This window comes from Phoenix dactylifera, chromosome 4 (genome assembly GCF_009389715.1).
Source record: "Phoenix dactylifera cultivar Barhee BC4 chromosome 4, palm_55x_up_171113_PBpolish2nd_filt_p, whole genome shotgun sequence".
NCBI classification, from domain to species: Eukaryota; Viridiplantae; Streptophyta; class Magnoliopsida; order Arecales; family Arecaceae; genus Phoenix; species Phoenix dactylifera.
This window is the reverse complement of record NC_052395.1, coordinates 12,479,772-12,506,057: the sequence shown is the minus strand read 5'-3', so window position 1 is coordinate 12,506,057 and position 26,286 is coordinate 12,479,772. Positions and strand designations below refer to the sequence as shown.

Genomic DNA, 26,286 nt, shown 5'->3' with positions numbered 1-26,286 from the left:
AACTTTAGATATCCCGTGACTCCTCACTGGGATTACCCTGGCCAAGATTTTGCTAAATTAATCACAAGACATTATCTTCTGTTTTCAGGAGGGGTCAATTCCATCTTGACTCACAACTGACTACGCAAGTACTTGACTGCACCCAGTGACCTTCCGTCACTGAATTAGAAATTCAGGTAGTCCGGTACCAAAGTACAGTGAGTTGCTTGCTAGTCACAGGTTGCGGTCTCAGGTCAGAGGGCCAAACTTATATCCATATCCACTCGAAACATCTCTCGACAGTAGAGCATTCCGGAATGGTCACGTTTAGTAAAATGTACTTCTACACTTCACTTGTGTGGCATACCAGTGTCTCCACACTCCTTGGTTAAGAGGACAACCAACATATATGTCACACAACGACCTAATCTTGATAATGTTGTCATCCTAGTAACAACATATCATTTCGTCGCAAACAAGTTTAAGGACTCAAAGATAAATCCTCATTTATCATAACATAAGTCCTAAGGACTTCATCATATAAGAGTTCATTTGAAGATGAAATGATGAATAATGCCAAATAACACTTTATTAATTTGTCAATTCATTTACAAAATTCAATCATCAATATGCTGACGATTGACATTTAGGATACAAATTCCAACAGATCATGCATGGAACTTGTATATAGAAGGAAAATATACTTGGGGATGAGACTTAAGAATTTTTATTTGGCTCTACTTGAGACTTGAAACAATTAAGATTGATATTTTGATGGAAAGTCAATTAGTAAATCTTGAGAATATTGGTGGATTAAAATGTTTTTGGGTTGGTCGAAATAGGACTTGTTTGATTTGGAAAAGTTCTTGATGCTTTTCCTTGTTAAAAAAAAAAAAGATCGTTGGAAAGTATAGTACTTTTGATTTTGATCGATATGGATATCATTGTGTTATTAGTAGATTCTCTAAGTCTAGTAGATTTACAAGATCCCGAAATATTTGCAGTACTGCAAATAAAAATATTTTACTTATTTGAGGAGTTGATCTCAATGTAAAATCATAGAGCTTATATCTTGGTAGAATTTCTTGTAAATCTTTGAACCAGATTATTAGATTCTTGCAAGTTAAATATTTATAAATCAAGGCTATGAGTTGATTATGGATTTTGTATCACCATATGAGAAATGCAAGTGGGATTTCATGAGAGGCCCAAATAAGTTTAGCCTAAAAGAAAAGATTCAGAATGATTAAGTAAGCTCCTGAGTAAGTTAATCTAGAATCTTTTAATTATCGAAGCTTAGAATAAATATCAACTTGTATAATGGAATTGTCAAGGGAAACTAGAATTGGCTTAGTTCAAATTTGGATCTAGAATATGATTACTTGATTATATGATGGTACAAATATGACAACTATCTCAAGGGTTAATCATGACCTAGTGTACTTGGAAAGCAAGGATAAAATTTTGCTTGGATATTATAAAAAAAAATGTTGATGATCTGGGATCATTAAGAAATTTTGGAGAACATTGATCAGAGTTGCGCAGCGAAAGTATGATGGACTGAGTCAATTTAAACTGGTCAAAAATATTGACTGTGCTTTGGTAACATGTTATTATGAAAGACTATGTTGTTCAATAATGAAAGATTTTGTTAATAAGGGAAGGTGAATACTATTGATTCTCAGGTCAATCATGACATGACTATGTTATCTCTTGGATAGACTTTGCTATTTTTTCGTATGCTAAGAAAAATTTGAGGATATCATGACCAGGATTGGTTGATTATTGATTAAATACAGTCTAATTTGTTAAGTATCTGAATAAACCGTGCATTATTTGCTCCCATCTTATGATTTATAAGTTTAAGTTAAAAGCTTTGTGGCATATTGAATCATGGTATCAATACTTTGCCTTCTCAGACCTGCTCTTGTGATTTGATACAAATCATTTTTGAGATAGAATGTTGCTATCTAATGATTATCAGTACATGTTCATTTTGTGAATTACATTCTTAGCTATATAATGATTTGACTCTAAGGATGGTCATTATCCTTTGAGCGATCAGCACACTACCATGATAAGTGTATGAGATCTATTTGAAAGATGATAATTTCAATCTTGTTGTGAATCGATCCTAATTCGATCTCGAGTGAACATGCATCAAGATGATAATTTCAATCTGAGATTTTAGTTAGTCACTTATGAAATTTTTGATAATTGATCTAAAGCTATCTATCACATTGATTTTGATCGAGGAGAATGAGATCTTGGATTTATATTACTCAATGAGCTGAGCATTTTTAAATTTGAAAGGCCTAGATCTCTTAAATTTTGAGGACGAAATTATTCTAAAGGGGAGAGAATGTGAGATACGGGCTGAAGTCGGCAGCCCCAGCCGACTTCAGCCGCATCCTCTTTTGGGGAAGAGCCGGAACAGAGGATTGCGATGGCGATCCTCTCCGGCTCCTCCGGGGACAAACGGGGCAAGGGCGCCACGGGATACCTGCGGAACCCCCTCTGGTAAATCCGCGGCCAACCGCGGCCGCGGATCTTGCTTGACCGCCGCGATTTTCGCAGCGGAGGGCCGTTACGATGGGACGATAAAACCCCATCTTACCTTCCCCTAGGGCCACCTCCGAGCTTCTTCCTCCTCCTCCCTCCTTCCCTCCTCCTCCTCTCCTTGGTGACCGGCATGCCCGCCCGCCCGATCAACCATCCGAAGCCCCTTCGTGGGCCATCCCCTATTCCAAGATTTGTTTTGGCTGTCGGAAAGCCCCACTGCCGTCGCCGCCACTTGACCGTCGAACTGAGCCACCTGCGGCCGGGATCCACCGCCTCCGTCGACCGCCGGTAAGCCCCTTCTTTGGCTCTTTGTTCCATTGCCATTTGTCCTTGATTTTTCCCCCTCTGTTTTGGCCCCAAACCGAGACCACTTTCGGTCTCTTCCTCCCTGTCAGCCACCGCAACGGCCGCCGGCTGCCACTACGGCCAGCTGGCTGTCAACTGGGCGACGGCCTCCGGCCACCCAGGCCGGCCCTCTACCCTCTTTCCTCTCCCTTCTCTCGGTTTCTATCTCCCTTGTTTGTGGGGGGGGGGGGGGGGTTGGGGAAGATGATGGCCCTTACGGGCCGAACGGGGCCAAGCATGGGCCCTGTTCACCGCGGGCCCAACTTGGGCCCGGTCCCAACCCGAAACCCGAAACAAAAAAAAAAAAAAAAAGAAAATCCGAAACCCGAAACCCAGTTCAGATCCGAGCCCGGAATCCGAACCCGAACCCGAAACCCGAAACCCGAACCCATTTGGCCAATAAATGAAATTTTGCAGTTAAGCCCTTGGCAGTATATTATTTCACAAAAGAGCCTTCTGCAAGTTATGTTTGATCCCTATAAGAAAGATTATTACATAAGAGTCCCCAAATGTATTCGATTGGTCCCTCCACTAAAGTTTTATTATAGAACAGTACCCTGTAATTAAGTATTAGCGCCTGCAATGCATAAATAATCCATTAGAGACCAACTTTGGGGGCCCTATTGGGTTCGATCTATATGGGCCAATTGGGTCGCGTCCGATATGGGCCCTATCGGGCCATGCCCATTATGGGCCAACTCTGAGCCCTGTTGGGCCATGTCCAATAGTATTACTTTTGGTTTTGCTTAGCTCTGAAATTTACAAAGAAATTAATTAAATGTTAACAGGTGAACTTGATCCGCCTACCTGAAGTAGGAATTAAGCGAGAAGAGGTAAGTAACTTAATGCTTCAAAGTGCATTTTTCTAAAATAATTATTAGTAGATTAAATTTCGAAATATATTTTATATTTAGTAAAATGGGTCTGGCATGTTAAATTTTATTTGAAAATTACGTTATATGCTCTGAAATCCATAAACTAAGACTGGGCAATTTATGAAATCTGTTTTTATATATATGCATTCTCAGCATGGCTATGATCTGTTCTATTCTGTTCTAGCCACGCCAATGGGGATTATACGTTGGACCTGTCGACTTGTAATCTGTGAGGAACCAGTTTCGACACCGGCTGCCATCGGTGGGTAAATATAGTGGATTTGGCACTTTTGTGCAACACCGGCTGCCATCGGTGGATAAAAATAGTGGATTTGGTACTTTTGTGCAACACCGGCTGCCATCGGTGGATAAAAATAGTGGATTTGGCACCTTGTGCAACCCATGCCACTGGGTTACGTGGCCGTAGCCTATTATGTTGAGATTCTGGTATCAGAATTTTTGGAAAAATGATAATAAATTTTGAAAACAGTAAAACGATGTTATTTATAATTTATTCCAGACATTATCCTGTATTTTGAACTGATATCCTCTGACCCCACTTTGAGATATTTTGTTGCTTACTGGGCTAGTGTAGCTCATTATTTTATTTTCTCTGTTTTTCAGATCCAGAGGCTTGACCATACGGGATTGGGTAGTGCGTTAGATTTTCCGACGATTCCTTCAGTTATTGGCATTTGAGTTAGATTGATTAGAGTATTTGACTTACGTCAGCAAATGTTATTTTGGAATCTTGTAAGACTGCTTTTGAACAACTTAAATACTTATATCAGTTTTAAGCATCTGTGATTGCTTTGATATGATCTGCTGCCTTGCACGCCTGCGCGGCCCGCCGTGCGGGCGTACAGCGTCTGCCGCGCCTCGGGCTCGGGGCGTGACACATGTAATATGAAATTTCGCAGTTCAAGATGCGTGGAAGATCATCACATTGTGTTGTTTGTGGAGAAAATGCAGTCAAGCCCAAAGCTGAACCTGGTTCCAGAGAGTGCCCGGATTAGCAGTAAAGACTACAAGGAATTATTTGATAAGCGTGAGCCGCACGAACTGGTTGATGTACGGCCAGCACATCACTTCAAAATTGCTGCAATTCCTGGGTCTGTGAACATCCCACTATCCATCTTGGAAGGTAAGCTGTCGACAATTGATTTAGCTCTAGAAGAAGCAGGACAGGTTTCAGGCAAACATGCCTCCTTGTACGTAGTCTGCAGAAGAGGCAACGATTCTCAGAGGGCTGTACAGTACCTAAACAGTAATGGTTTCCCTTTGGTTAAGGATATAATTGGGGGGTTGGAGTCTTGGGAACAAGATGTTGATCGAACGTTTCCTATTTACTAGGCAGCTACTGCTACTGTATCAGTCTCTCTATTCCATGAGTATTTATTCTGCGTTGATTTGTGGCTATGGATGGAGATGATATCATGGATGGGTTCATGAAGATCTCAAATTCATACACAGGCTAAGACATTCTGCATAAATTTTGCAGGTGGATTAAAAGTGCCTTCTTTTTGTCGAGATAAAACAAATATCTGTACTCAACATGTGTATTACTGCAAGCAACAATTCCAAAAATCAACCAAAGTTGTGAATAATATATATTTTGTTTACAGGCAGTAAAATCTATCACCAGTCTCCAAGTATTGTTCTAAAGGATTGATGATCTCTCTGCAGTAAACAAAACATTGCGTGGCATTGATGTGTTCCATCTTGATGTGGGGTCGGAACCCCGACACCAGCCCGCACACCGGACGAGCAGGGAAAGCATCCGCGTCTTCCCCGAGGTATTGTCCGCTCTGGGATTGCCGCTTCGGGTCTGCGGGAGGTCGCCCAGGGCCGTGGCCCAATATTGACAGTCCCGAGCCCTGCCGGCGCGGGGGTCCGCGGAGGTACTACCCCTACCCTCACGGTTTTCCGATGTGGGACTAAACTGGGAACCCCATCCCACAACACAGCCCCCCCAGCGGGAAGGTCTGTGCGTGGCCGGGGCCCTTCCTCTAGCGCCATCTGATGTGGGGTCGGAACCCCGACACCAGCCCGCACACCGGACGAGCAGGGAAAGCATCCGCGTCCTCCCCGAGGTATTGTCCGCTCTGGGATTGCCGCTTCGGGTCTGCGGGAGGTCGCCCAGGGCCGTGGCCCAATGACAGTCCCGAGCCCTGCCGGCGCGGGGGTCCGCGGAGGTACTACCCCTACCCTCACGGTTTTGTCCTACAAAAGGGCCCTCGGTTAGAAGAGGTGTTTGCACCCCCCATTTAAGGCACAGACCTTTCTGCTGATTATCCGATGTGGGACTAAACTGGGAACCCCATCCCACAACACATCTGTTTATATTTTTTGCCCCAAGATCATGTTGATATTTTCTTGAGCATTTCTAAGTCATCGTTAAGGATCGCAAAATTCTGTGCTTCCCATCCCAAGGGATGCTGCAAATAGGTTTCTAGGTTGGGACACTGGTCTTATGCTGTTCAGACCATTTTGATGGCCAGGTTTATTGGAAGTACTATGCAGTTGCCAACAACTCACCAGCAGCTGCAGTACTCTGTATTCAGAGTAGCTCATGTTTGATCCGTCCCCACGAGAATATTAATAAAGAGTACTTTGTATTCAGAGTGTCGCATGAATCTTATTCATATATCATTTGCCATGTTGATGACTGTCCTGCTGGCTTCTTAGCGGGGGCGGCAACGGAATCCGAGTCAGGTTGCGTGTGAAAAAGAATAGCTCGGAACAAGGTTCTCCTTGAGAACCAGACTGAAACTTTTAGCCTTCAGTAGTTAAATGAGAGTATTAATATTCAGCAATTCTTGTCCAATCCAAGCTGTAGGAAATTCATGCTAAGTGGGGCGTGGAAATTTTTAATATGTTGAAACAAAAAAATTGTCAAGTTTTTCCATTTTTTTCCTGTTGAAAATCCACCATCCCGATGGTATATTGAAAGGCATGCATGATTTGCATAGCTAATCAAAATCTGCTATATGTTTTAATGGTAGGAATGCTATAATTATTATTAGAACTGTACGCCTTTTTTTTTTAAAGAAATATTCAGTTATGATTTGGACTGCGAAAGCAAAAACAGTATTTTTTTTTTTTTTTGGACGTGGAGAAACTCCTAAAGTCACAATATAGATAATTACATCATGAGTCCTAGTTTAACTAGGATTATATTTCTACTAATTATTATTCATTCTATTGTTATTCTAGTTAGTTATCCCTATGTTACCAGTTTAGGTAGGACATGTACTTTATTTTTGTGTAGGATAGTTGGAGTAAAAGTTGGCCTCCCAGTTTTGATAGATTTTGTAGAATTTGCTCTGTCATAAAGAAAGGGAAGGAAAGATTTGTTTGATCAATATTTTAAATAAGCAATCAATAATATCCTTGTTTGAGTTTGAAAACGACTGGTCTTCAGTTATTGTACGTGTCGTCGTAGGGGTGTGCTCTGATTCGTGGTGGGGTGTCCTTGAAATCGTCTCGTTCTATATACCACCGCTCTCCAGACGTGGTGAAGAAAGAAGATTAAAAAAAAAGAAGAGCAAGCGATACAACGACAGTAGTAGTCCATGGCGTTCCTTTTGGGCAACACTGCTGTATACCTTCTTGTCTCGTTCAAAGGGGAGAGAGATTTGGAAGCAGATATGAGGCCGCTAGTCCCAGTTGACGTCGAACTCCGCTTCTCGGAGTTCCACGAACTGCAGCACGAAGGCGGCAGCCGGACGGTCGCCCCGAGACCGAGATTTCGGCGTTCTGCTTCCCCCTAGGCCAGTTCTTAGCCTCCCCGTCCCTCGAGGAGGTGGTATCTCGCATGCTTTCCACCACACGCTCTCCCAACCCGAGAGCACTAGAGTTCTGGAAGGAGAAGCTCATCGCCTTCACTTCTTCCAAGGCCCAACTGGCATTCGATGCAGGAAGAGAAAGGGTAGAGATGGTCGTCATCATCCATGTCTACCCTGCAGTTTGGGGGTCGGCCGAGGAGGTGACTGAAGAGATTTGAAGAAGGTGTATTAAATCTACTGTAGCTGGCACATCCTAAAACTACTGGCACGGCACTGAAACTATGCTGATACAGTGAAATATTAAGAAAACAGTGAACTGGGAGAAGAGTTTGAATGTCATCTTATTCATCAATCAAGACTTTACAATATATGTATTTATAGCTAATGATCCAAAGTTCAACTGTTGATTAACTAGAAACAGTTACAACAGTTTGAAATGAACTGAATTCAGTTGGGATAAACTGAATTCAGATCCTGCTAGAAGCTTACAGATCATTCGTAATGCTTCTGGAATAACTGGCAGCTTACACCCCCCTTCAAGCTGAAGGTAGGGTAGAGACCTGCAGCTTGGAACAGAGGAGCGAATGCCTTCTAGCAGTGAGGGATTTGGTGAAGATATCTGCAGTTTGATCAGCACTAGAGACATGAGCAATATGAAGTTCTTTGGAAAGCACCTTCTCCCTGATAAAATGATAGTCGACTTCGATATGCTTCGTTCTTGCATGAAATACAGGATTTGAAGCAAGAGCAATGGCAGAAATGTTGTCACAGTAAATCTCAGTAGGTGTATCAATTGAAATGCCAAGCTCACGAAGTAGTCGACGTAGCCAAATTAACTCAGAAGCCGTGAGAGCCAAGGCCCTGTACTCAGCCTTAGTAGACGAGCGAGCAACAGTTGGCTGTTTTTTGGCACACCAAGAAATCAAATTAGAACCCAAAAAGATACAAAAACCAGAGGTAGAACGACGATCAATTGAATCGCCAGCCCAGTCTGAATCACAAAATGCAGAGAGAACCAGAGGACCAGACTGAAAATGAAGAGAATGATGCAAGGTCCCTTTAATATACCGAAGAACCCTCTTTAGCAGCTGAAAATGAGAGATCTTTGGAGAATGCATGAATTGGCAGAGGTAATTGACAGCATAGGAAATGTCAGGACGTGTGACTGTTAAATATTGAAGAGAACCTGCTAAGCTGCGATACAACTCAGGGGAATTAAACAGAGCATCAGTCGGACAGAAGGCATCAAGCTTAAGCGGCAGCAGAGAAGAAACTGGCTTGCAAGTCAGCATCCCAGCCCGGTTTAATAAAGCAGTTGCATATGTAGCCTGACTAAGAAAAACACCATTAGTAGTAAAGGTTGTTGTAATGCCCAGGAAATGAGAACAGGAACCAAGATCTTTCATTTTGAATCTACTTTGCAGCTGAAGAAAAAGAGAAGACATAGCACTGGTATTGTTACCAGTAAGCAAAATATCATCAACATAAACCAGGAGACACTACAAGAATAATGGTCATTAGCGACGCTTTTTTTCGCCTTTAACGACGCTTATAAGCGTCGCTAAAAACCATCCCGACGCTTTAGCAAGCGTCGGCAAAGCGTCGCCTATGCTACAGTGGAGAAAATGTCTTCCGACGCTTTGAAAAGCGTCGAGATTTACCGACGCTTTTTAGCGTCGGCAAGTTCAAAATTAGCGACGCTTTAAAGCGTCGCTAGATGTAATTTAACGACGCTTTAAAGCGTCGATAAATAGCGACGCTTTAAAGCGTCGCTAATTGATTTCTCGTCAAAATTTTAATTGAATTCTGGTCGAACTTTTAGCGACGCTTTAAAGCGTCGCGAATTGATCGAAATTTTAGCGACGCTTTAAAACGTCGCTAATTGATTTCTGGTCAAAATAAGAGCCGACGCTTTAAAGCGTTGTTAGAATATTATTTTTTTTTTTAAAATAATTTTTAAAATTTCATGGAATCCCTGTTTATGGGTTTGTTCTTCCTTTTGCAAAAAGTAGTTCTTGTCTTCTGGGATGATGCATTTTGACAACTCCCCTGGACAAAAAGGTTCCCGGCTCCTCCCCGCCTTGGTATCATAACTATTCATTAGCACAAGGATTACAGCATAAGCATGTTAATGATTTCCTGATCAGCTCATGCAAACGAAGTCTAATAATAAAGGTCAAATACAACAAACAAGCCCAACAGGAAGAGAGTCAATCCAGCTATTATGAAACTCAACAGTTCAGTACACATTTGATCAAAAAATTGCATCACCATTTACAGAAGGAAGTTGTGAACCTGACAAAAAATAAAAACTACTAGAATGTGCTTCAAGGGTTTAACGGTAGGAGCCTCCGACATACTCCCAGAAGGACCATTGGCAGGAGATCCACCAGGAAGTGTGAAAGTACCAGGCACTGAAGATTTTGGTGTCGTCAGAGCACCACCAGGTTGTGATTGCACTGGTGATGGTGATGGAGCAAGAAATGCATTACGGATCAGTGCTGATGGTGGTAGTATGATTGGAGGAAACTGATGTTGCCCTGAATCAGTTCATACGGATTTAAATGTCAACACTTGATGGAGATTTATGTGCAATTGGGAAACACCAAAATTGAAATTAGTTAAAGGAGGCAAAACTTACCTGGGCATCGAGGCTGAAGAGACGTAGTTAGCCTGCAAGATAAACTCAGAACCTCAACAGCTTGTTTCATTGAATGCAAAAGGAGAAACAATTCCAGTAGCTCTTACATTGTCATAATGGTTCCATTCTCAAAGCCACCATAAGAACAAGAAGTGACATTGCAACCAGCACTAGTGGGTTGGGCAGTAACATTTCCAAGCATCAGATTGCTGTTTCTACACTGCATGCTCGAACATGACACTGCCAATGAAGCTGGTCCGCAACTGCATTGGACACAGTGACTAGCAGTGATTGCATAACTCCCATTTGCCACAACCAAGCCAAAATCTGATGCATACCTCGGGAACAATGAAGCACATGCTATAGCAGGAAGAAAAACACGACTCATACCATTAATGACAGAAGACTAAACTTTGAATAAACAACCTAATAACAAAGCAACTAACTGGTCCTTGAACACACCCAAAGCCAGATTAAAGATAAAACTACAGAACCAGCAGAAATAGGATATAAACAAAAGCCAAAATAACCTAGTAGTTAGGCCAAACAGTAATCCATTGTTATGAACATGTATCATGTGATACTTTATACTACTGGTTAAAGTTCATCCACAATAATTTTCCAGAATTAAACTTTACTAAGATACATCATTACCTGAGAATATGTCACTAACTCGTATGGTAAACTAAGTGTCCGATTAAAGTTTTAACATACACATTAACTAAGAAGATGGGGAGGATGAGCTACATACGTGATGAGTCAAAATTCCATTGTTTGATGAGTCAAAATTCCATTGTTAGAAGAGAAGAGCAACAAGACAGCATTTAGGAAGTACAAAACAATGTACTTCAAAAAGCATAAAAAAATACATATAAACTCCAAAATAAATGCTTCAGGGGTCGCTAGCATCACCATCTCTACGTGCAGATGAACTATCAGGAACCTGTAATAAAAAAACTAAAGCAGTTAAGAATACGAAAATTATTACACTCTTTAAGAAAAATATGATACTTATGCAAAATGTTCAAGTAGATGTAGTAATTTACCTGAGGAGGGACAAACTGATGCAACAAAGATGTAATCTGATTAATCTGAGCCCTCAAAGATTGCATCTCTGTCTGGTGGCTCTGCTTCAACTCTTTTATCTCTGCCTTCAGATCATTAACCTCTGCAGTGCTACTACTCTGTCTAACATCTTGAGTATATCTACCCACTGCAGACAACTGAGTGGGGGTAACTCCAACGCCATAACCCCTCACTCGTCCATAACGCTCCGAGCCCATCAACTCGGTAAACACCTGAGCTTCGACACCTCTGGTGTTGCCGATTGAAGATGACTCTCCGATACGCTCTGAAATAAGGGATGTAGCTCTGTCCTATATCTCTCAAAAACAATCAAATTAATTTTTGAAAAATTAATATATATAAAAAATCATTGCAGAAATTATTAATAAATACATACAACTATATCTCTTGACTCCTCTCGGACAAAGCTGCCATCTCGGTGGGTGTGAGTCATCTTATAGAACTCCACCTCACCAGGTTTCCTCCCATGGTCTTCCATCTACAACAAAAAGTATATTGGAAGAGTTTCATCTTATAGAACTATATCATGATACATGCTATATGATACAAGAGTTTCAAAAAGTTTCAAAAAAACTTACAAATTCAGCTCTGAGCCTCGCATAACTCTTCGAGCCTGAAGTGTGAGGAATTGTCTGAGATGCTCGTGCGGCTCGACCAATGTCAGAATATGTCTACCACAAAAAAATTAAACATTGTAATATATTAAATATATTAAACATTATATAAGGTATTAAGAGAGAATACACAACCTGTCCTCTCTCGGAAAACCAATAGTGAACAAGCTCCCTCCACTGATGATGGTATACACCAGGAGGACAAACACGAGCAACCTCCTCCTCTGTCATACCCTCGCGCTTCCAGTCGGCCTTCAACTTCGACTTATATTCTTTCCATTTGCGGTTGAGGGACTTTAGCACCCAATCATGGCTCTCTGGAGGGAGCACAAACTTTTTCTACACCAAAACAAAAGAATGTTATAATAATATTAAATCAAAAAATTAAATTTATAATAGTAAGCAAATTAACATACAGTAGCTATCAAATTAACAATATTAAATTCAACATTTACCTGTACAAATTTAAGAAGCTCAACTTTATAAGAAGGAAGCATATCATTCCACTTATGATAGTTGAGCGGACACAACTGACCCCTACGCGCAACTGATCCTAAGAAACTTGATAAAACGCTTCCAGCCCTCTTGATGGGCTGCCCTAGTTCGTTGCATTCGACGACCATCTTCTCATCCTCACGAAGCTGCCACACATCCCGTGCTCGAGAGGAACCCCGTGTCAACCTCACTCTCACTTGTTCATCTATAAAAAATAATAATTAAAACATTGGAGGCAAATTAATTAAAATAATTAGATTGTAAATGAACTTAACATATGCACTTTAAATCAAATTACCTTGGATATGCAAGTCATCCATAACCTCCTGGCCTGGATGTTGCTGAGACTGGAACTCATGCTGAGACTCGGACTCGTGCTGCTGGGGCTGCTGGGATCGCATGGACTGAGCAGAAGAAGATCCCACCTGAGACTGCTGGAACTCCACATCTCTGAATCGTTTTCCTCGGTGCATTTTGTTACCTAAGCAAGAATATTTCTGTGTATTATGCCATAATATTTCTGTGTATTATGGCATGCCTTCAAGAGTACGTTAACAGCATAATCATCCCATATCTCTCACTGCAAACTAAAACTATCTGAGAATGAAGAAGCCATTATTATTAATGGAGAAAGAAACGATACCTGTGGCGAAGATAATAGGATAATGTGAACGAGCACTAGCAGTAGCGTACCTGCCAAAATATAAGAAAAGAAATTCATTTTTTGTGAAGCAGCAACTGTTAGAGTTAAATGCAGTTGTCGTTTCAGCAGAAAACAGAATATAGAGGATTATAAGGTCATTTGTAGAATGAAAGATATTAACAAGCACACTCAAAATGTATCTCATAGAATGTATGTAAGTTATCATTAGCATAAGCTATTCTAGAACTTCTCTAGCACCATATGCACCTCCATCATGTTCTACTAGATTTGTAGAGACTGGAATTTGACAATATAGCAAACTTGGTTTGCTTCAAGCTAACTAGATCAAGTTGTTCTACTTATCACAATGCAAGTTGAAATGTCAGTTCTAGTATTAAGTAAAGGCAAATAACTGATTAAAAAGTTAAAGAATATTCCCTAAATTCCATAAGATTTAAATATTATGTATTTAGATGCTTTCTGAAAAAATACAGCAATTTGTCCAATCCTTTTACATAAGGAATTACTGCAAATGTCAGAGGAAGTGCAGAGGCTATTGCGAAAACACTGTTTAGTTATTACAAATTCCATATTCCTCCAAGTCATAATACGTTCCATATAAAAGTATATAATCAGCTTATACTACTACGTTAACTATCACTTCAATAGGCCCAGAAACTTGATCCAATTCAAATTAGTCATGTCTCCAAAAATGAGGCCACAAAAAAAACAAAGAACAAAAGATATCAGGCCTAGTTACTTGGGCCCCCATTCATGTCTGGACTGGGCATAGATCTATTAATAACCTGCAATATGTGTGCACTAAGTGAGCCCCAACATGTATAAGAAAAACCATCCGACCAACTTGCAGCAATTCTTAAAATAATAAGCAACATTGAAGCCATACGAATGGACATTCCATATCAACAATTTTCTTAATTGCATTCACAGTTCAAAGACACAGAAGTTCTTAACCATGATAAACTATTCTACCTAGCATATTGTGCTTGCAGCTTATACAGAACATCAAAACCAGGACAAGTACTTGATTCTAGTTACATATGCATTAACTGATCTAAAAATTAACTACTCATATATATTAAAAAGCTTCGGCAGTGTCTGATTTTTTTATAGACAAGCTCCGCAATCCTCAATGTATTTTTCTCGAAATCAACTCTGATTAGCTGGGCTGGAAAATCCAAAACATCCAAAATTTAAAGATCGAAGCAAGAGAACAAGATCCCAAACCTGGCCTTGTCCCCGTCCTTGCCGGCTCCAAACTTCAAACGCCGCGTGAGTGCTCTGCGGCGGAGGAGGTGGAAGATGTCCACGGAGAGGAGGCCAACGGAGAGGGGGAAGAGGGGAAGGAGATGCGGCGGAGGAACGCGATTTGGGGTCGCTCGGCGGAGGGAATGGCTGAGATCGGTGAAAAGGGTTGAGGAGGGAGCTGGGAGTCGGTCGGCGTGAGCTAGCTACGAATTTAGGGCTGCGGAGGGAGAAGGTCGGTAGATGGTTTTGTTGTGGGAGGGGTAAACTCCGACGACGCTTATAAGCGTCGTCGTATTTTTCCGTTAAGCCGACGCTTATAAGCGTCGGTAGATGTTTTTCTGCCGACGCTTCCTAGAAGCGTCGGCGGTTACTGTGGGGAGAAAAATTTTAGCCGACGCTTTTATCTAGCGTCGGCAATATAGAGTCGGCAAAAACTATTTTTGCTGTAGTGAGATATAGAACAACACCATCACGTTTGAAAAACAAAAGAGAAGGATCTGCTGAACTGCTCTGAAATCCCTGCTCAATGAGAAAACTAGTGAATGTAGCAAACCATTGGCGTGGGGCTTGCTTTAAACCATAGATAGCCTTCTTAAGACGGCAAACATGATCCGGATAATGAGGATCAACAAAACCTTTGGGCTGTTCCATAAACACTTGATCATCCAGTTTACCATGCAGAAAAGCATTTGAAACATCCAATTAACGAATATCCCAGCCGGAAGTTAATGCAAGAGAAAGAAACACTCGAATTGTTGGAAACTTGGCCACAGGACTGAAGGTTTCTGTGAAATCAACGCCATATTCTTGTTTAAATCCTTGTGCCACAACACGAGCTTTGTATCGGGCCAAAGAACCATCAGAATGCCGTTTGATCCGAAAAATCCAACGACAACCAAGAACATGTTGTGAAGAACACCTAGGAACCAGCTCCCAGGTTTGCTGATCAATTAAAGCACTGAATTCTTGTGACATGGCAGCACGCCAATGAGGATCAGCAATAGCAGTAGAATAGCAAGAGGGCTCAGCTGGAATAGGTGCAGTGCTAAGTAAAGACAAAATACGCCGAGGTTTAAGAGAACCAGTCTGAAAACGAGTGACCATAGGGTGGCGAGCAGGCTTTGGAGAAAAAGACAGTAAAGGAGAAGCTGATAGTGAAGGAGAAGAAGAAGACTGGGAAGCAGGAACAAGAACAGAAGATGTCTGTGAAGGTGTTGTGGGATGTAAAGTAGAAGACTTTGGAGATGATTCGAAAGAATGTGAGGATGGAACAAAAAAAGAATAAGGAAGAGATGTGGGCTGGGAAGAGGAAAGTGAAGGTTGTTGAGAAAATGGAAACAAAGCCTCATGAAATTCAACATGCCGAGAAATAAAAACTTTCCCTGATTGCAAGTTAAAACATCGATATCCTTTATGTTGTGTAGAATAGCCAATGAAAACACAAGGAGTAGATCGTGGAGAGAATTTATTCAATGCTTGTGGCCGAAGCCAAGGAAAACATTGGCATCCAAATACTTTTAAAAAACTGTAGTCAGGAACACGATGAAACAAAAGTTCAAAGGGGGATTTGTTCTTCAATAGTGGTGTAGGCAGACGATTGATAAGATAAGTAGCAGTCAAAAGTGCTTCAACCCAGAATTTTGAAGGGAGAGAGGCATGAAGAAGAAGACTGCGAACAACTTCCAAGAGATGACGATGCTTTCTCTCAGCCATGCCATTTTGTTCAGGAGTATATGGTGAGGACATCTGATGTACAATACCAGCTCGGGAAAAAAGACTTTGAAATCTTGCATTGTTAAACTCACCCCCTCCATCAGACCGAAACACTTTAATAGTAGAGGAAAATTGATTTTCAACTATGGATTTGAATTGCAAGAAATGCTGGAAGACATCAGACTTACATCGAAGAGGATAAACCCAACAAAAACGAGTAAAATCATCTACAAAGAGCACATAGTAACGAATACCCCCTGAAGATGCAACAGGTGATGGTCCCCACACGTCAGAATGTATGAGTTCCAGAGGCTTTGTTGATGCGGTGGTACTTGATTTGAAAGGAAGCTTATGACTCTTTGCCATGCTGCAGGTTTGACAGACAGACGAAGAGGTTGAAGAAGAAAGTGGCTGAATATGAGTAGACAATGTGGAAAGCACAGAGGCAGCTGGATGTCCAAGCCGCTGATGCCAGATGGAGGAAGACGGGTTTGAAGCAAAGAATGCATTTGGAGCTGAGGAAGCTGAGACCGATGATGGAACAAAGGTGAAAGGAATTCTATAAAGTCCTTCACTGCAACGTCCCTGAAACAAAGTCTTGTTGGTGTACTTGTCCTTAATAGTACAACCATCCGAATCAAAAATAAGAACACAATGATTGTCAGCTGCGAGTTTATAGACTGATAAGAGATTATGAGAGATTTGTGGAGCATGAAGAAGATGAGATAGTTTGAAGGAATGAGATGGTGTAGGAAGGATACCAGAACCCAGGTGATGAATAGGAATAGAAGCTCCATTCCCAAGTGCTACTTGCTCAGACCCACCGTAGGAAACAGAGTGATGAAGAGCTGATTGCTCAGGTGTCATATGTGCCGTAGCACCACCGTCAATGATCCAATCCCCAGTTCTTGTTGATGTAGAAGAACCTCCAGATGAAGCTTGAGAAGTTGAATTTGCTAGAAAAGCCTGAGGAGGATTTGCTGTTGATACATTGGAAGAAGAATCCATGCGTGGCCAACCTGGGCTACTGTAATTGGCATCCATCCTGTGCCAACAATTTACAGCAGAATGACCCCGTTTACTACAAATTTGACATTCCAAGAAATTTCTCTGATCTCTATTTCGACCTGGAAATGACCATCCTGATGTTCTTGACCTGCCTCGTCCTCGGTTGGTGAAGGAAAAACGCCCACGACCTCTGCCACGAACTGAAAATAGTGCAAAAGCAGAGTCGACAGTGGACTGTTGTTTGTCCTTGTTAGTCAAGATAATCTCTTCACTACTAATTAACAGTGCATAGAGTTCATCCAAAGAAATAGCTGATGACCGAGTTCTAATGGCAGTAGAGAAGGAATCATAAGTAGCTGGGAGTCCATTCAAAACATACAACACCACATCCTCTGTATCTAACTTGGATCCAGTTGCTGCAAGAGCATCTACCTTAGTCCTGATGTCATTTAAATACTGCTGCATTGATAAATCTTGCTTCCGAATATTGTGAAGCTCATTCTTTAATTGAATGACATGAGATCTAGTGGAGGAATTTAAATGACATTCCAATGTAGCCCAAATTTGATAGCAATGCTCAAGATTAATCACATAGGGTAATATAGAAGAAGAAATTGTTGAATTCAAAGCCACAGCTAAGAACTGATCGGTCAAAAACCAAGCATCAAATTCAGAACTAGATGAAGATTGTTGACAAGTTGATGAACCATCTAGAAATCCAAAAAATCCACTTGCTTTGAACACTCTAGTGATTTGGGATTTCCAGACAAGATAATTTTCAGTGGTAAGTTGATTGGGTATAAGGGATTGAATCCTTGAAGTCAAGAATTTAAGTTTGGGAGATATTGTTAGATGTATGCCCTAGAAGCCAATCTGGCTGACACATTATTAATTCTAGGGACATAATTTTGTACTTGACTATTTATTATTAAATAAATAAAAGGCATCTTTTCATTCATATTGTTTATGTGTCTATGAATCGTCCAAGAAATTAATAAGATGATGATACATATTCTCAAGAGTTGAGAATTTGAGCCATGTATCATTGGTGATTAATTTCTAAATGCTCCTGATCAATGGATCATCACGAGGACGGTGATCGATTCGATCAGTGCACAGATCACTTTCCTTCTGGATGGATGAGACTTGAGTCCACAGTGTAGGGACACTGAAGTGATAGTGCAGGTGCTTGTTAGAGAACAAGGGTACTGAGCGTGACCAACACAAGAAGTCACTTGGATGTCTATCCACTCGTCAATGACTTGCTTGATGTTGCAGTAGTGTGACTGGTCCTTTGACCTGCGGTGCTTCGGCTACTCACAGTGAGGTTATTGTAGTTTGACTGCACACATACATGGTCTCTAGCCATATGGGTCCATGCAGTGTAGATTGGCTGCAGTAAGTTCACTGTAGGAGTAGGGTATGCACCTATATGGAATCTATCGACCTTGATAGATAAGGAGAGATCCTATGTGATTTATAAGACTGAGTTCGTAAGACCTCGACCGGGGCAGTATGCACAGTGGAGAAAGAGTTTTTCACTCTCGAACTTAAGTCGAATAAATTTTGACATATGACAGACGAAGGGGTTTGACGAGTTATCCATGACCTCCGTCTTGTAGATACTTCCCGAGGGGAGGGACTATCCAAGCAAAACTATCAAACAGAAGTGAGGAGGATACTGGTTTATTCCTAAGTTCGGGATAAGAAATCTTTAGTTTTTTTCCATACAGTATCCGGTGGTGAAGTGGAGAGAGAGAGCCCTCGTCCTTCTCGCAAGCCATCCATTCTTTTTGAACAAGAAAACTGGTCTTGCTCACCAAGTGTAAGGAGGACCCCCCGGATGGCACTGTCCGCTACGAATCATCCGTGCGTGGAAATTGCATCGAAGATGACAGCTTTGTCAAAGAAAGGGGCGACCCCAAGCCCCCTGAGGAGGACCGGAAAAGAGGGAAGGCCCCACCGATGCTCTATCGTATCAGTGGGAAGGTAGGGGAGACCATCCAATTGAGGAGGACTGTAACACATGACAATTGCACCTAGAGGTTCATCATTCTATTCTGCTAGGTAGCCACTACATGCTGCTAGGTGTCACTGGTGGATGGTGGGACTCATAGGGATTATCTTGATGATCGATAAACCCTAATGAGTTGAGTTGGAATCGTTCCAACCCATTGAAAGGAGTTTTCAATGATATTGTGATAGAGATCGCAATATATCTCATTACCAGTTAGATTAGAACCTACGAGGTCACACACATTAGGGGTTCTGATTATTAGGATTGTCGAATTGTGATTTGGAATCACAATGTCAATGAGATTGATGTTTGAAATAACCCACTAATAGTTAGTGAGTTAAATGGAAGAATTAAATAATTATAATTAGATTATAATTAAGTCTTTGATTTGCTGATTAATTGAGTCAAATTATGTTGGGTCTGACCCAAAGAAATTTGACTCAAATCCTAGTCAAAAGTTGGCTAGATCGAATCCTTGAAAATCCTGCCAAATTCAGCCTTTTTCCTATTATTGGAGCCTCCCTCTTGATGCCTTATTTTGAGGAGTCAAAATAGGCAAGAGGGGGCAGCCAAGAGGACAAGGAGGGGCGTGGCCCCCTCTCCTTCTTTGCTGGGAGCCAACGCCCCTTGATTCTTTCCAAGAATCAAGGGGCCCGCCAATAAAGAAAGGCACGAACCCTATAAAAAGGGAGCCCCACGCCCCAAGAAACCCAAGAGCTCTTCTCCCAGGCGTGGGGCAGCAAGGCAATGCTTTTGGGGATTTTTAAATCAGCAAATAGGGAGAGAAAAGAATAAAAAAGGTGAAGGGTTTTCTTCTTCCTTTTGAAGGCTGCACAAGGTGGGATCCTTGTGATTTCTTCTTCCTTCTTCTTCGACATCCAAGAGAGGCTTTTGCAAGGAGCTAGCACCCCGGTGAAGCCCCATCTCTGATCTTCAGCAACCTCGTGTGGATATTTGTAGAGGCCGGACGTTTGTGCGGCTACAAGGAACCAAACCACGATCATCGGTTGCGGTGTTCTTCTACCCGCACAAAGGTGAAGATGAGATCTTCATTTGAACTTTTATATTTCTGATTTTCTAGTAGTTTAACAATTCATAATTAATTATTAGATCTTAGTTTAGTCCCCATCTTAATTCAAAAGGGTTCTGAATCGTTTTGATTCAGAAAAATTTTGAAATCTACCCGATCCTGTTCCGGCGTATGCGATGCACTGGGCCCGGCATGCGGATTCCGCCGCGAACGTCGCGCCGCTGTGGGGCAATCCAACAGTGGTATCAGAGCCATGGTTTTGGGGATCGAATTAAGATAATAGTTAATTAATTATGAATTAGTTCTGATTTTTTAATTATTATGCATGCTGAAAAATTCTGCGCGCTGAAATTTCGTGTTGCTGAAAATTTTCAGCATGCTGATTTTGTTAGATCGATCATGCGATGTTAGTTTTAAAATTATGATATGATTATGATGTTTAAAATTAAGGTATTGCATGATCTGGATCTCAGATGGTTGCATAATAAAATTAAAATCAGATTAGATAAAATCATGCATGAGATGCATGTGGTGATGATCATAGGATTCAAACCCTTTTGGTATCGAATGTAATGACCCGCGATGTGATCTGTAATGTCATGTAATTTTGCAGATGCTTGCATGCATCTTATTTAATATTTTGAGAGGCCTGCGTGCCTCCTAAAAGGGAGATGTAATTTATTTTTATTTTTATTTTATATCTGGTTGTATTTCTGTGATGTGATGTACGTCAACGATCAAATCAAAGATGATGCATGAGATGAGCAGGGGTCTAAGCGGTTGATGGCGATTGGATCAAGAGTTGGTCAAGGATCGAATCAAGGAGGCTTGGAACCAATTCAAGAGTTGAAGACCAGTTGATCGATTGACGTGCATGTGCTTGTAATACGACCTAACTAGAATCCATGATCATCACCTATTTAAAGTTTAGCTTTAATTATTGCTGCGATCATAACTGCCTGCAATGTGCCGTTTGCATGTGATGTAAATGAGAGTCGGGTAGATAGGTTTACATGTGATGTAGCAAACCCAATTGAGACCTAAATTAAAACCTCCTCAATCAAGTCGAGAGTGAACCGACATGAGCAAGTCATATTAGATTAATTGATCTAATTGGTGTCTAGGAAAGCATTAAAGGTGGTTACTTAATTAGGACCTTACTCTCTGAGTAAGGGGAGCCTCCCACCTGCTTACCTGGCCAATTGTTCGATTACCTCTTATGAAGAGCTCAAGTTGCAAACACTAAAGACCTGATTAACCAATATTAAGTCAATAGGTCTTCCACTGTAGTAGAGCTGCTAAGGCCTTTCTGATGTTGATTTGTCTCGGCTGGACACAGTGGTCAAGTTGCATCGGGGGGCTGGACCTCTCTATAGACATGAGATGTTGTAGGATAAAGGTGGGGTTGGGCACCAATAACTGTTAGGTGAGGACCCAATGACGACTTTATTCCTACGGTTATACGGTGGGTCTGACTTAACTAAGAAATGGGACCAATAACTGTTAGGTGAGGTTTTCATGGCTTAGAGACCAAGTTACACTGCAACATGCTTCAGAAGCATTGTACAAGAGTTGTACATTCATCAATCTATGTGTCACCAATAACTGTTAGGTGAGGTGGCATGTAAATTGATGGGACCGCAGTACCCACTAGAAACCCTAGTCGTGTGGGATTTCCGTTTTCCTACCAGGGGAGTGTGAGGGATTCGAGAAAATAGTGGGAGTTACATTTGTTCTAAAAGATCTTAGAACAGATTAGGATCAAGTACAAAAGTCTAACTAGAATCTTTACTCTCTGCAGATACAATGTCAGCTTCAAACCCTTTGACCCGTATTCTTGAGACCAACCGACTGACCGGAACCAATTACAAGGACTGGCTTAGAAATCTCAAAATTGTTTTGGACTGTGAGAAAATAGGCTACATACTCGATTCAGATATCCCCACACTACCAACACGTCCTACTGATGTTCAGCGTGAGATACATAAAAAGTGGTTGGATGATGACATTAGAGTAAAATGCTATATGATGGCATCCATGTCAAATGAACTCCAATGCCAGCATGAAAATATGAAGACTGCTAGGGACATACTGGCACACCTGCAAGAGTTGTATGGTGAGCAGAGTCGCACAGCTCGTTTTGAAGTGTTCAAGAGGCTTTTCAAAGCGAAGATGCGCGAGGGGCAGTCTGTCCATGATCACGGTTTGACTATGATCAAGGATCTAGAGGAGCTTGAGAAGCTCGGTATGAACATGCACAAGGAATTACAAGTGGATTTGATCCTACAGTCACTTTCTGATTCATTTGGTCAGTTTATAGTAAACTACCACATGAATAAGATTGAATGCACTAAGACTGAACTGATAAACATGTTGGTAACTGCTGAGGGAGCCTTGAAACGTTCAAGGGGCAATGTCCTTGCTGCTGAGTTGACTTCTGGTTCCAAGAGAAAGTCTACTTGGAAGAAAAAGAAGCCTGCAAAGAAGCAGAAGAAAGACAAGAAGCCAAAGAAGAAAGTTCAAAAGAAAAAGGCTAACGACAAAGGAAAATATTTCCACTGCAATGTCGAAGGCCACTGGAAGAGAAACTGTCCTTCATACCTCGAGAGCCTGAAGAACAAGAAAGGTGACACACCTTCAGAAGGTATAGACTTGCTCATTATTGAAACTAATCTAACGGTTTCTTCTACTTCTAGTTGGGTTATAGATTCTGGTTCTAGTGCTCATTTATGCACTACCATGCAGGGTCTAAAGGAAAGTAGAAGGCTGGCAGAAGGTGCGGTAACCCTTCGGGTTGGCAACGGGGCAAAAGTTGCTGCTGTGGCTGTGGGCACCTACCATCTGCGACTACCGTCTGGATTTAGTTTAATACTTAGAGACTGCTATTATGTACCTGTTGCTAGCAGAAATTTGATTTCTGTTTCATGTCTAGCACAGGAAGGTCATGTTTTTACATTTGACAAAGACTGCTGTTCTATTTATTTAAGAAATAAAATAGTAGCACGTGGTTTTATGATTGACAGTCTCTATCATTTACATATGGATGTATCTGTGAATGTTACTGAGCAAGATGTGAGTGCCAAAGGATCCAAAAGATCCAGAGATGAGATAAACCAAAGATATTTGTGGCACCTCAGGCTTGGCCATATTGGAGAGGACAGAATGAACAAAATGGATAAAGATGGGCTTTTAGGCTCATTGACTTCCGAGTCATATTCAGTTTGCGAGTCCTGTCTTCAAGGAAAAATGGCTAGACTGCCCTTTGTAGGACATGGGGAGAGGACCACTGAAATACTTACCCTAGTACATACAGATGTATGTGGCCCATTCGATGTGCTAGCCAGGGGACGTTATTCTTACTTCATTACCTTTACCGATGATTATTCACGGTATGGGTATGTGTATCTTATGAGACACAAGTCTGAATCTTTTGAAAAGTTCAAAGAGTTCAAGAATGAAGTAGAAAAACAAACTGAAAAACCTCTTAAGGCTCTTCGATCAGATCGAGGAGGAGAATACCTTAGTGGGGAATTCCGGGACTATCTCAAAGAAAACGGCATAGTCTCACAATGGACACCTCCGGGTACACCTCAACTCAACGAGGTGTCAGAAAGGAGGAATCGGACCCTATTGGATATGGTCAGGTCCATGATGAGCTTCACTGATTTACCTATGTTCCTTTGGGGAGATGCCTTACTCACAGCGATTTATTTATTGAATAGAGTTCCCTCTAAATCCGTTCCTACCACACCGTATGAGATATGGCATGGTAAGAAACCAAGTCTGGGTCATCTCAAGATTTGGGGATGTCCGGCCCACGTCAAGCGACTACAGGCGGACAAGTTAGAGGCTAGGACCATAAGTGCTCGTTTTATAGGATATCCTAAAGAGTCATTAGGATACAATTTTTACGTCTCAGAGGATCACAATGTGTTTGTGAGCCGTCATGCCATCTTCTTGGAAAATCAGTTTATCCTTGATAGAGGCAGTGGGAGGAAAATTGAGCTTGAAGAGAAAGTCTCTGAAAAGCAACGAGTCATGGATCCTATAGAACCCATTCATAAAGAGCCAGTACACGATGTCCCTCAACCACCTCGTAGATCTAGTAGGGTCTCCCATTCTCCCGATAGATACTTAGGTATACTAGAAGAGGATACCGAGGAAATGTTCCTAGTGGGAGATAGGGATCACATACAGGATCCCAAAACCTACAACGAGGCGATATCTGATGTCGATTCTGAGAAATGGTTGGAAGCTATGAAGTCAGAGTTAGACTCCATGCATTCCAACCAAGTCTGGACCTTAGTAGACCCACCAGAAGGTATTGTACCTATTGGATGCAAATGGATCTACAAAAGGAAGATAGGTTCGGATGGAGAGGTAGAGACCTATAAGGCAAGGCTTGTGGCGAAAGGGTATAGTCAGCGCGAAGGCATTGACTATCAGGAGACCTTTTCACCTGTAGCCATGTTAAAATCCATCCGAACATTGCTTGCCATTGCAGCATTTCATGATTATGAAATCTGGCAGATGGATGTGAAAACTGCTTTCCTGAATGGATATCTTGATGAAGATATCTATATGGAACAGCCTTTGGGTTTCACTTCCAGTGATGGAGATCACAAGGTCTGCAAGCTGTAAAGGTCCATCTATGGACTAAAGCAAGCATCTCGGAGTTGGAACACTCGTTTCGATGACGCAATCAAAACGTTTGATTTCATCAAAAACGAAGAGGAACCGTGTGTTTACAAAAAGGTTAGTGGGAGTGCTGTCGTTTTTCTCGTACTGTACGTAGATGACATTCTCCTGATTGGGAATGATATTCCCATACTAACCTCGGTCAAGGTCTGGTTGTCAAAAGAATTCTCCATAAAAGATCTTGGGGAAGCATCCTATATTTTGGAAATAAAGGTCTATAGAGATAGATCTAAAAGAATGCTTGGCCTGTCACAGAAAATGTACATAGAGGAGGTGCTTAAGAGGTTCAGCATGAAAAACTCCAAGAGGGGTCTCTTACCCCTAAGGCATGGAATTCATCTCTCCAAGAAGATGTGCCCCAACACATCTGAAGAGATTCAACGCATGAGCAAGATTCCTTATGCATCGGCAATAGGGAGCCTCATGTATGCCATGCTATGTACACGACATGATATAGCTCTTGCTGTGAGTGTCACAAGCAGATATCAGTCGAATCCAGGTGAAGAACACTGGACAGCTGTGAAGAATATTCTTAAGTACTTGAGAAGAACTAAAGATTTATTCTTGATTTTTGGAGGATCATCAGAGTTAAAGGTAGAAGGGTACACAGATTCAGACTTCATGACTGATGTCAATGACAGGAAGTCAACATCTGGATACGTGTTCTTGTGCAATGGTGGTACGGTGAATTGGAAGAGTTCTAAACAACCGATCATTGCTGATTCTACTATGGAAGCTGAATACATCGCCGCCTCTGAAGCTGCTAAGGAAGGCTTCTGGTTCAAGAAATTCATTGCAGAGTTGGACGTGATGACATCAGATGCCATAACACTCTACTGCGATAATAATGGCGCCATAGCCCTTGCTAAGGAGCCAAGGTCTCATCAGAAGTCTAAGCATATAGAGCGGCGCTTCCATCTCATACGCGACTATGTTGAGAAGAAATATGTAGAGGTACAGAGAGTAGACTCTGCGGATAACGTGGCAGACCCATTCACTAAGCAGCTAAGTCAGCAAAAGACTGAAGCCCACCTTGAGAAGATGGGGCTTAGATATATGACTGATTGGCTTTAGTGCAAGTGGGAGATTGTTAGATGTATGCCCTAGAAGCCAATCTGGCTGACACATTATTAATTCTAGGGAAATAATTTTGTACTTGACTATTTATTATTAAATAAATAAAAGGCATCTTTTCATTCATATTGTTTATGTGTCTATGAATCGTCCAAGAAATTAATAAGATGATGATACATATTCTCAAGAGTTGAGAATTTGAGCCATGTATCATTGGTGATTAATTTCTAAATGCTCCTGATCAATGGATCATCACGAGGACGGTGATCGATTCGATCAGTGCACAGATCACTTTCCTTCTGGATGGATGAGACTTGAGTCCACAGTGTAGGGACACTGAAGTGATAGTGCAGGTGCTTGTTAGAGAACAAGGGTACTGAGCGTGACCAACACAAGAAGTCACTTGGATGTCTATCCACTCGTCAGTGACTTGCTTGATGTTGCAGTAG

The 26,286-nt window shown here is 41.6% G+C and overlaps 3 protein-coding genes across 3 annotated transcripts in view; 1 reads left to right on the top strand and 2 right to left on the bottom strand.

Moving 5' to 3' along the window:
* Positions 1-5,426, top strand: part of LOC103712676 (adenylyltransferase and sulfurtransferase MOCS3-2-like) — a gene marked incomplete at its 5' end in the record, with an annotated part of 80,200 nt that extends 74,774 nt beyond the window's left edge. Inside the window, 2 exon segments of the mRNA XM_039126200.1 lie at positions 4,682-4,743; positions 4,745-5,426. Coding sequence (XP_038982128.1) covers positions 4,682-4,743; positions 4,745-5,114 — 432 coding nt within the window.
* A 2,659-nt stretch (positions 5,427-8,085) lies between these two features.
* Positions 8,086-8,955, bottom strand: LOC120110625 (uncharacterized mitochondrial protein AtMg00810-like). Its single transcript, XM_039126199.1, has one exon. The coding sequence runs from the start codon at positions 8,953-8,955 to the stop codon at positions 8,086-8,088; it is 870 nt and encodes a 289-aa protein (XP_038982127.1).
* Positions 8,956-9,661: 706 nt separating this feature from the next.
* On the bottom strand, positions 9,662-11,603 carry LOC120110482 (lysM domain-containing GPI-anchored protein 1-like). Its single transcript, XM_039125570.1, has 4 exons — positions 11,237-11,603; positions 10,298-11,133; positions 10,191-10,222; positions 9,662-10,089 (listed from the first exon to the last, which is right to left on the bottom strand). Exons 2-4 carry the CDS (start codon positions 10,576-10,578, stop codon positions 9,824-9,826), a joined length of 579 nt encoding a protein of 192 aa, XP_038981498.1. The 5' UTR covers positions 10,579-11,133; positions 11,237-11,603; the 3' UTR covers positions 9,662-9,823.
* Positions 11,604-26,286: the final 14,683 nt, after the last annotated feature.

Coding starts and splice junctions, on each gene's coding strand:
- LOC120110625 (XM_039126199.1), bottom strand. CDS start 8,955: ATGAAAGATCTTGGTTCCTGTTCTCATTTCCTGGGCATTACAACAACC.
- LOC120110482 (XM_039125570.1), bottom strand. CDS start 10,578: ATGAGTCGTGTTTTTCTTCCTGCTATAGCATGTGCTTCATTGTTCCCG. Junction 10,223..10,297: donor AATGGAACCATTATGACAAT/GTAAGAGCTACT, acceptor TTTATCTTGCAG/GCTAACTACGTCTCTTCAGC. Junction 10,090..10,190: donor TCTTCAGCCTCGATGCCCAG/GTAAGTTTTGCC, acceptor GAACTGATTCAG/GGCAACATCAGTTTCCTCCA.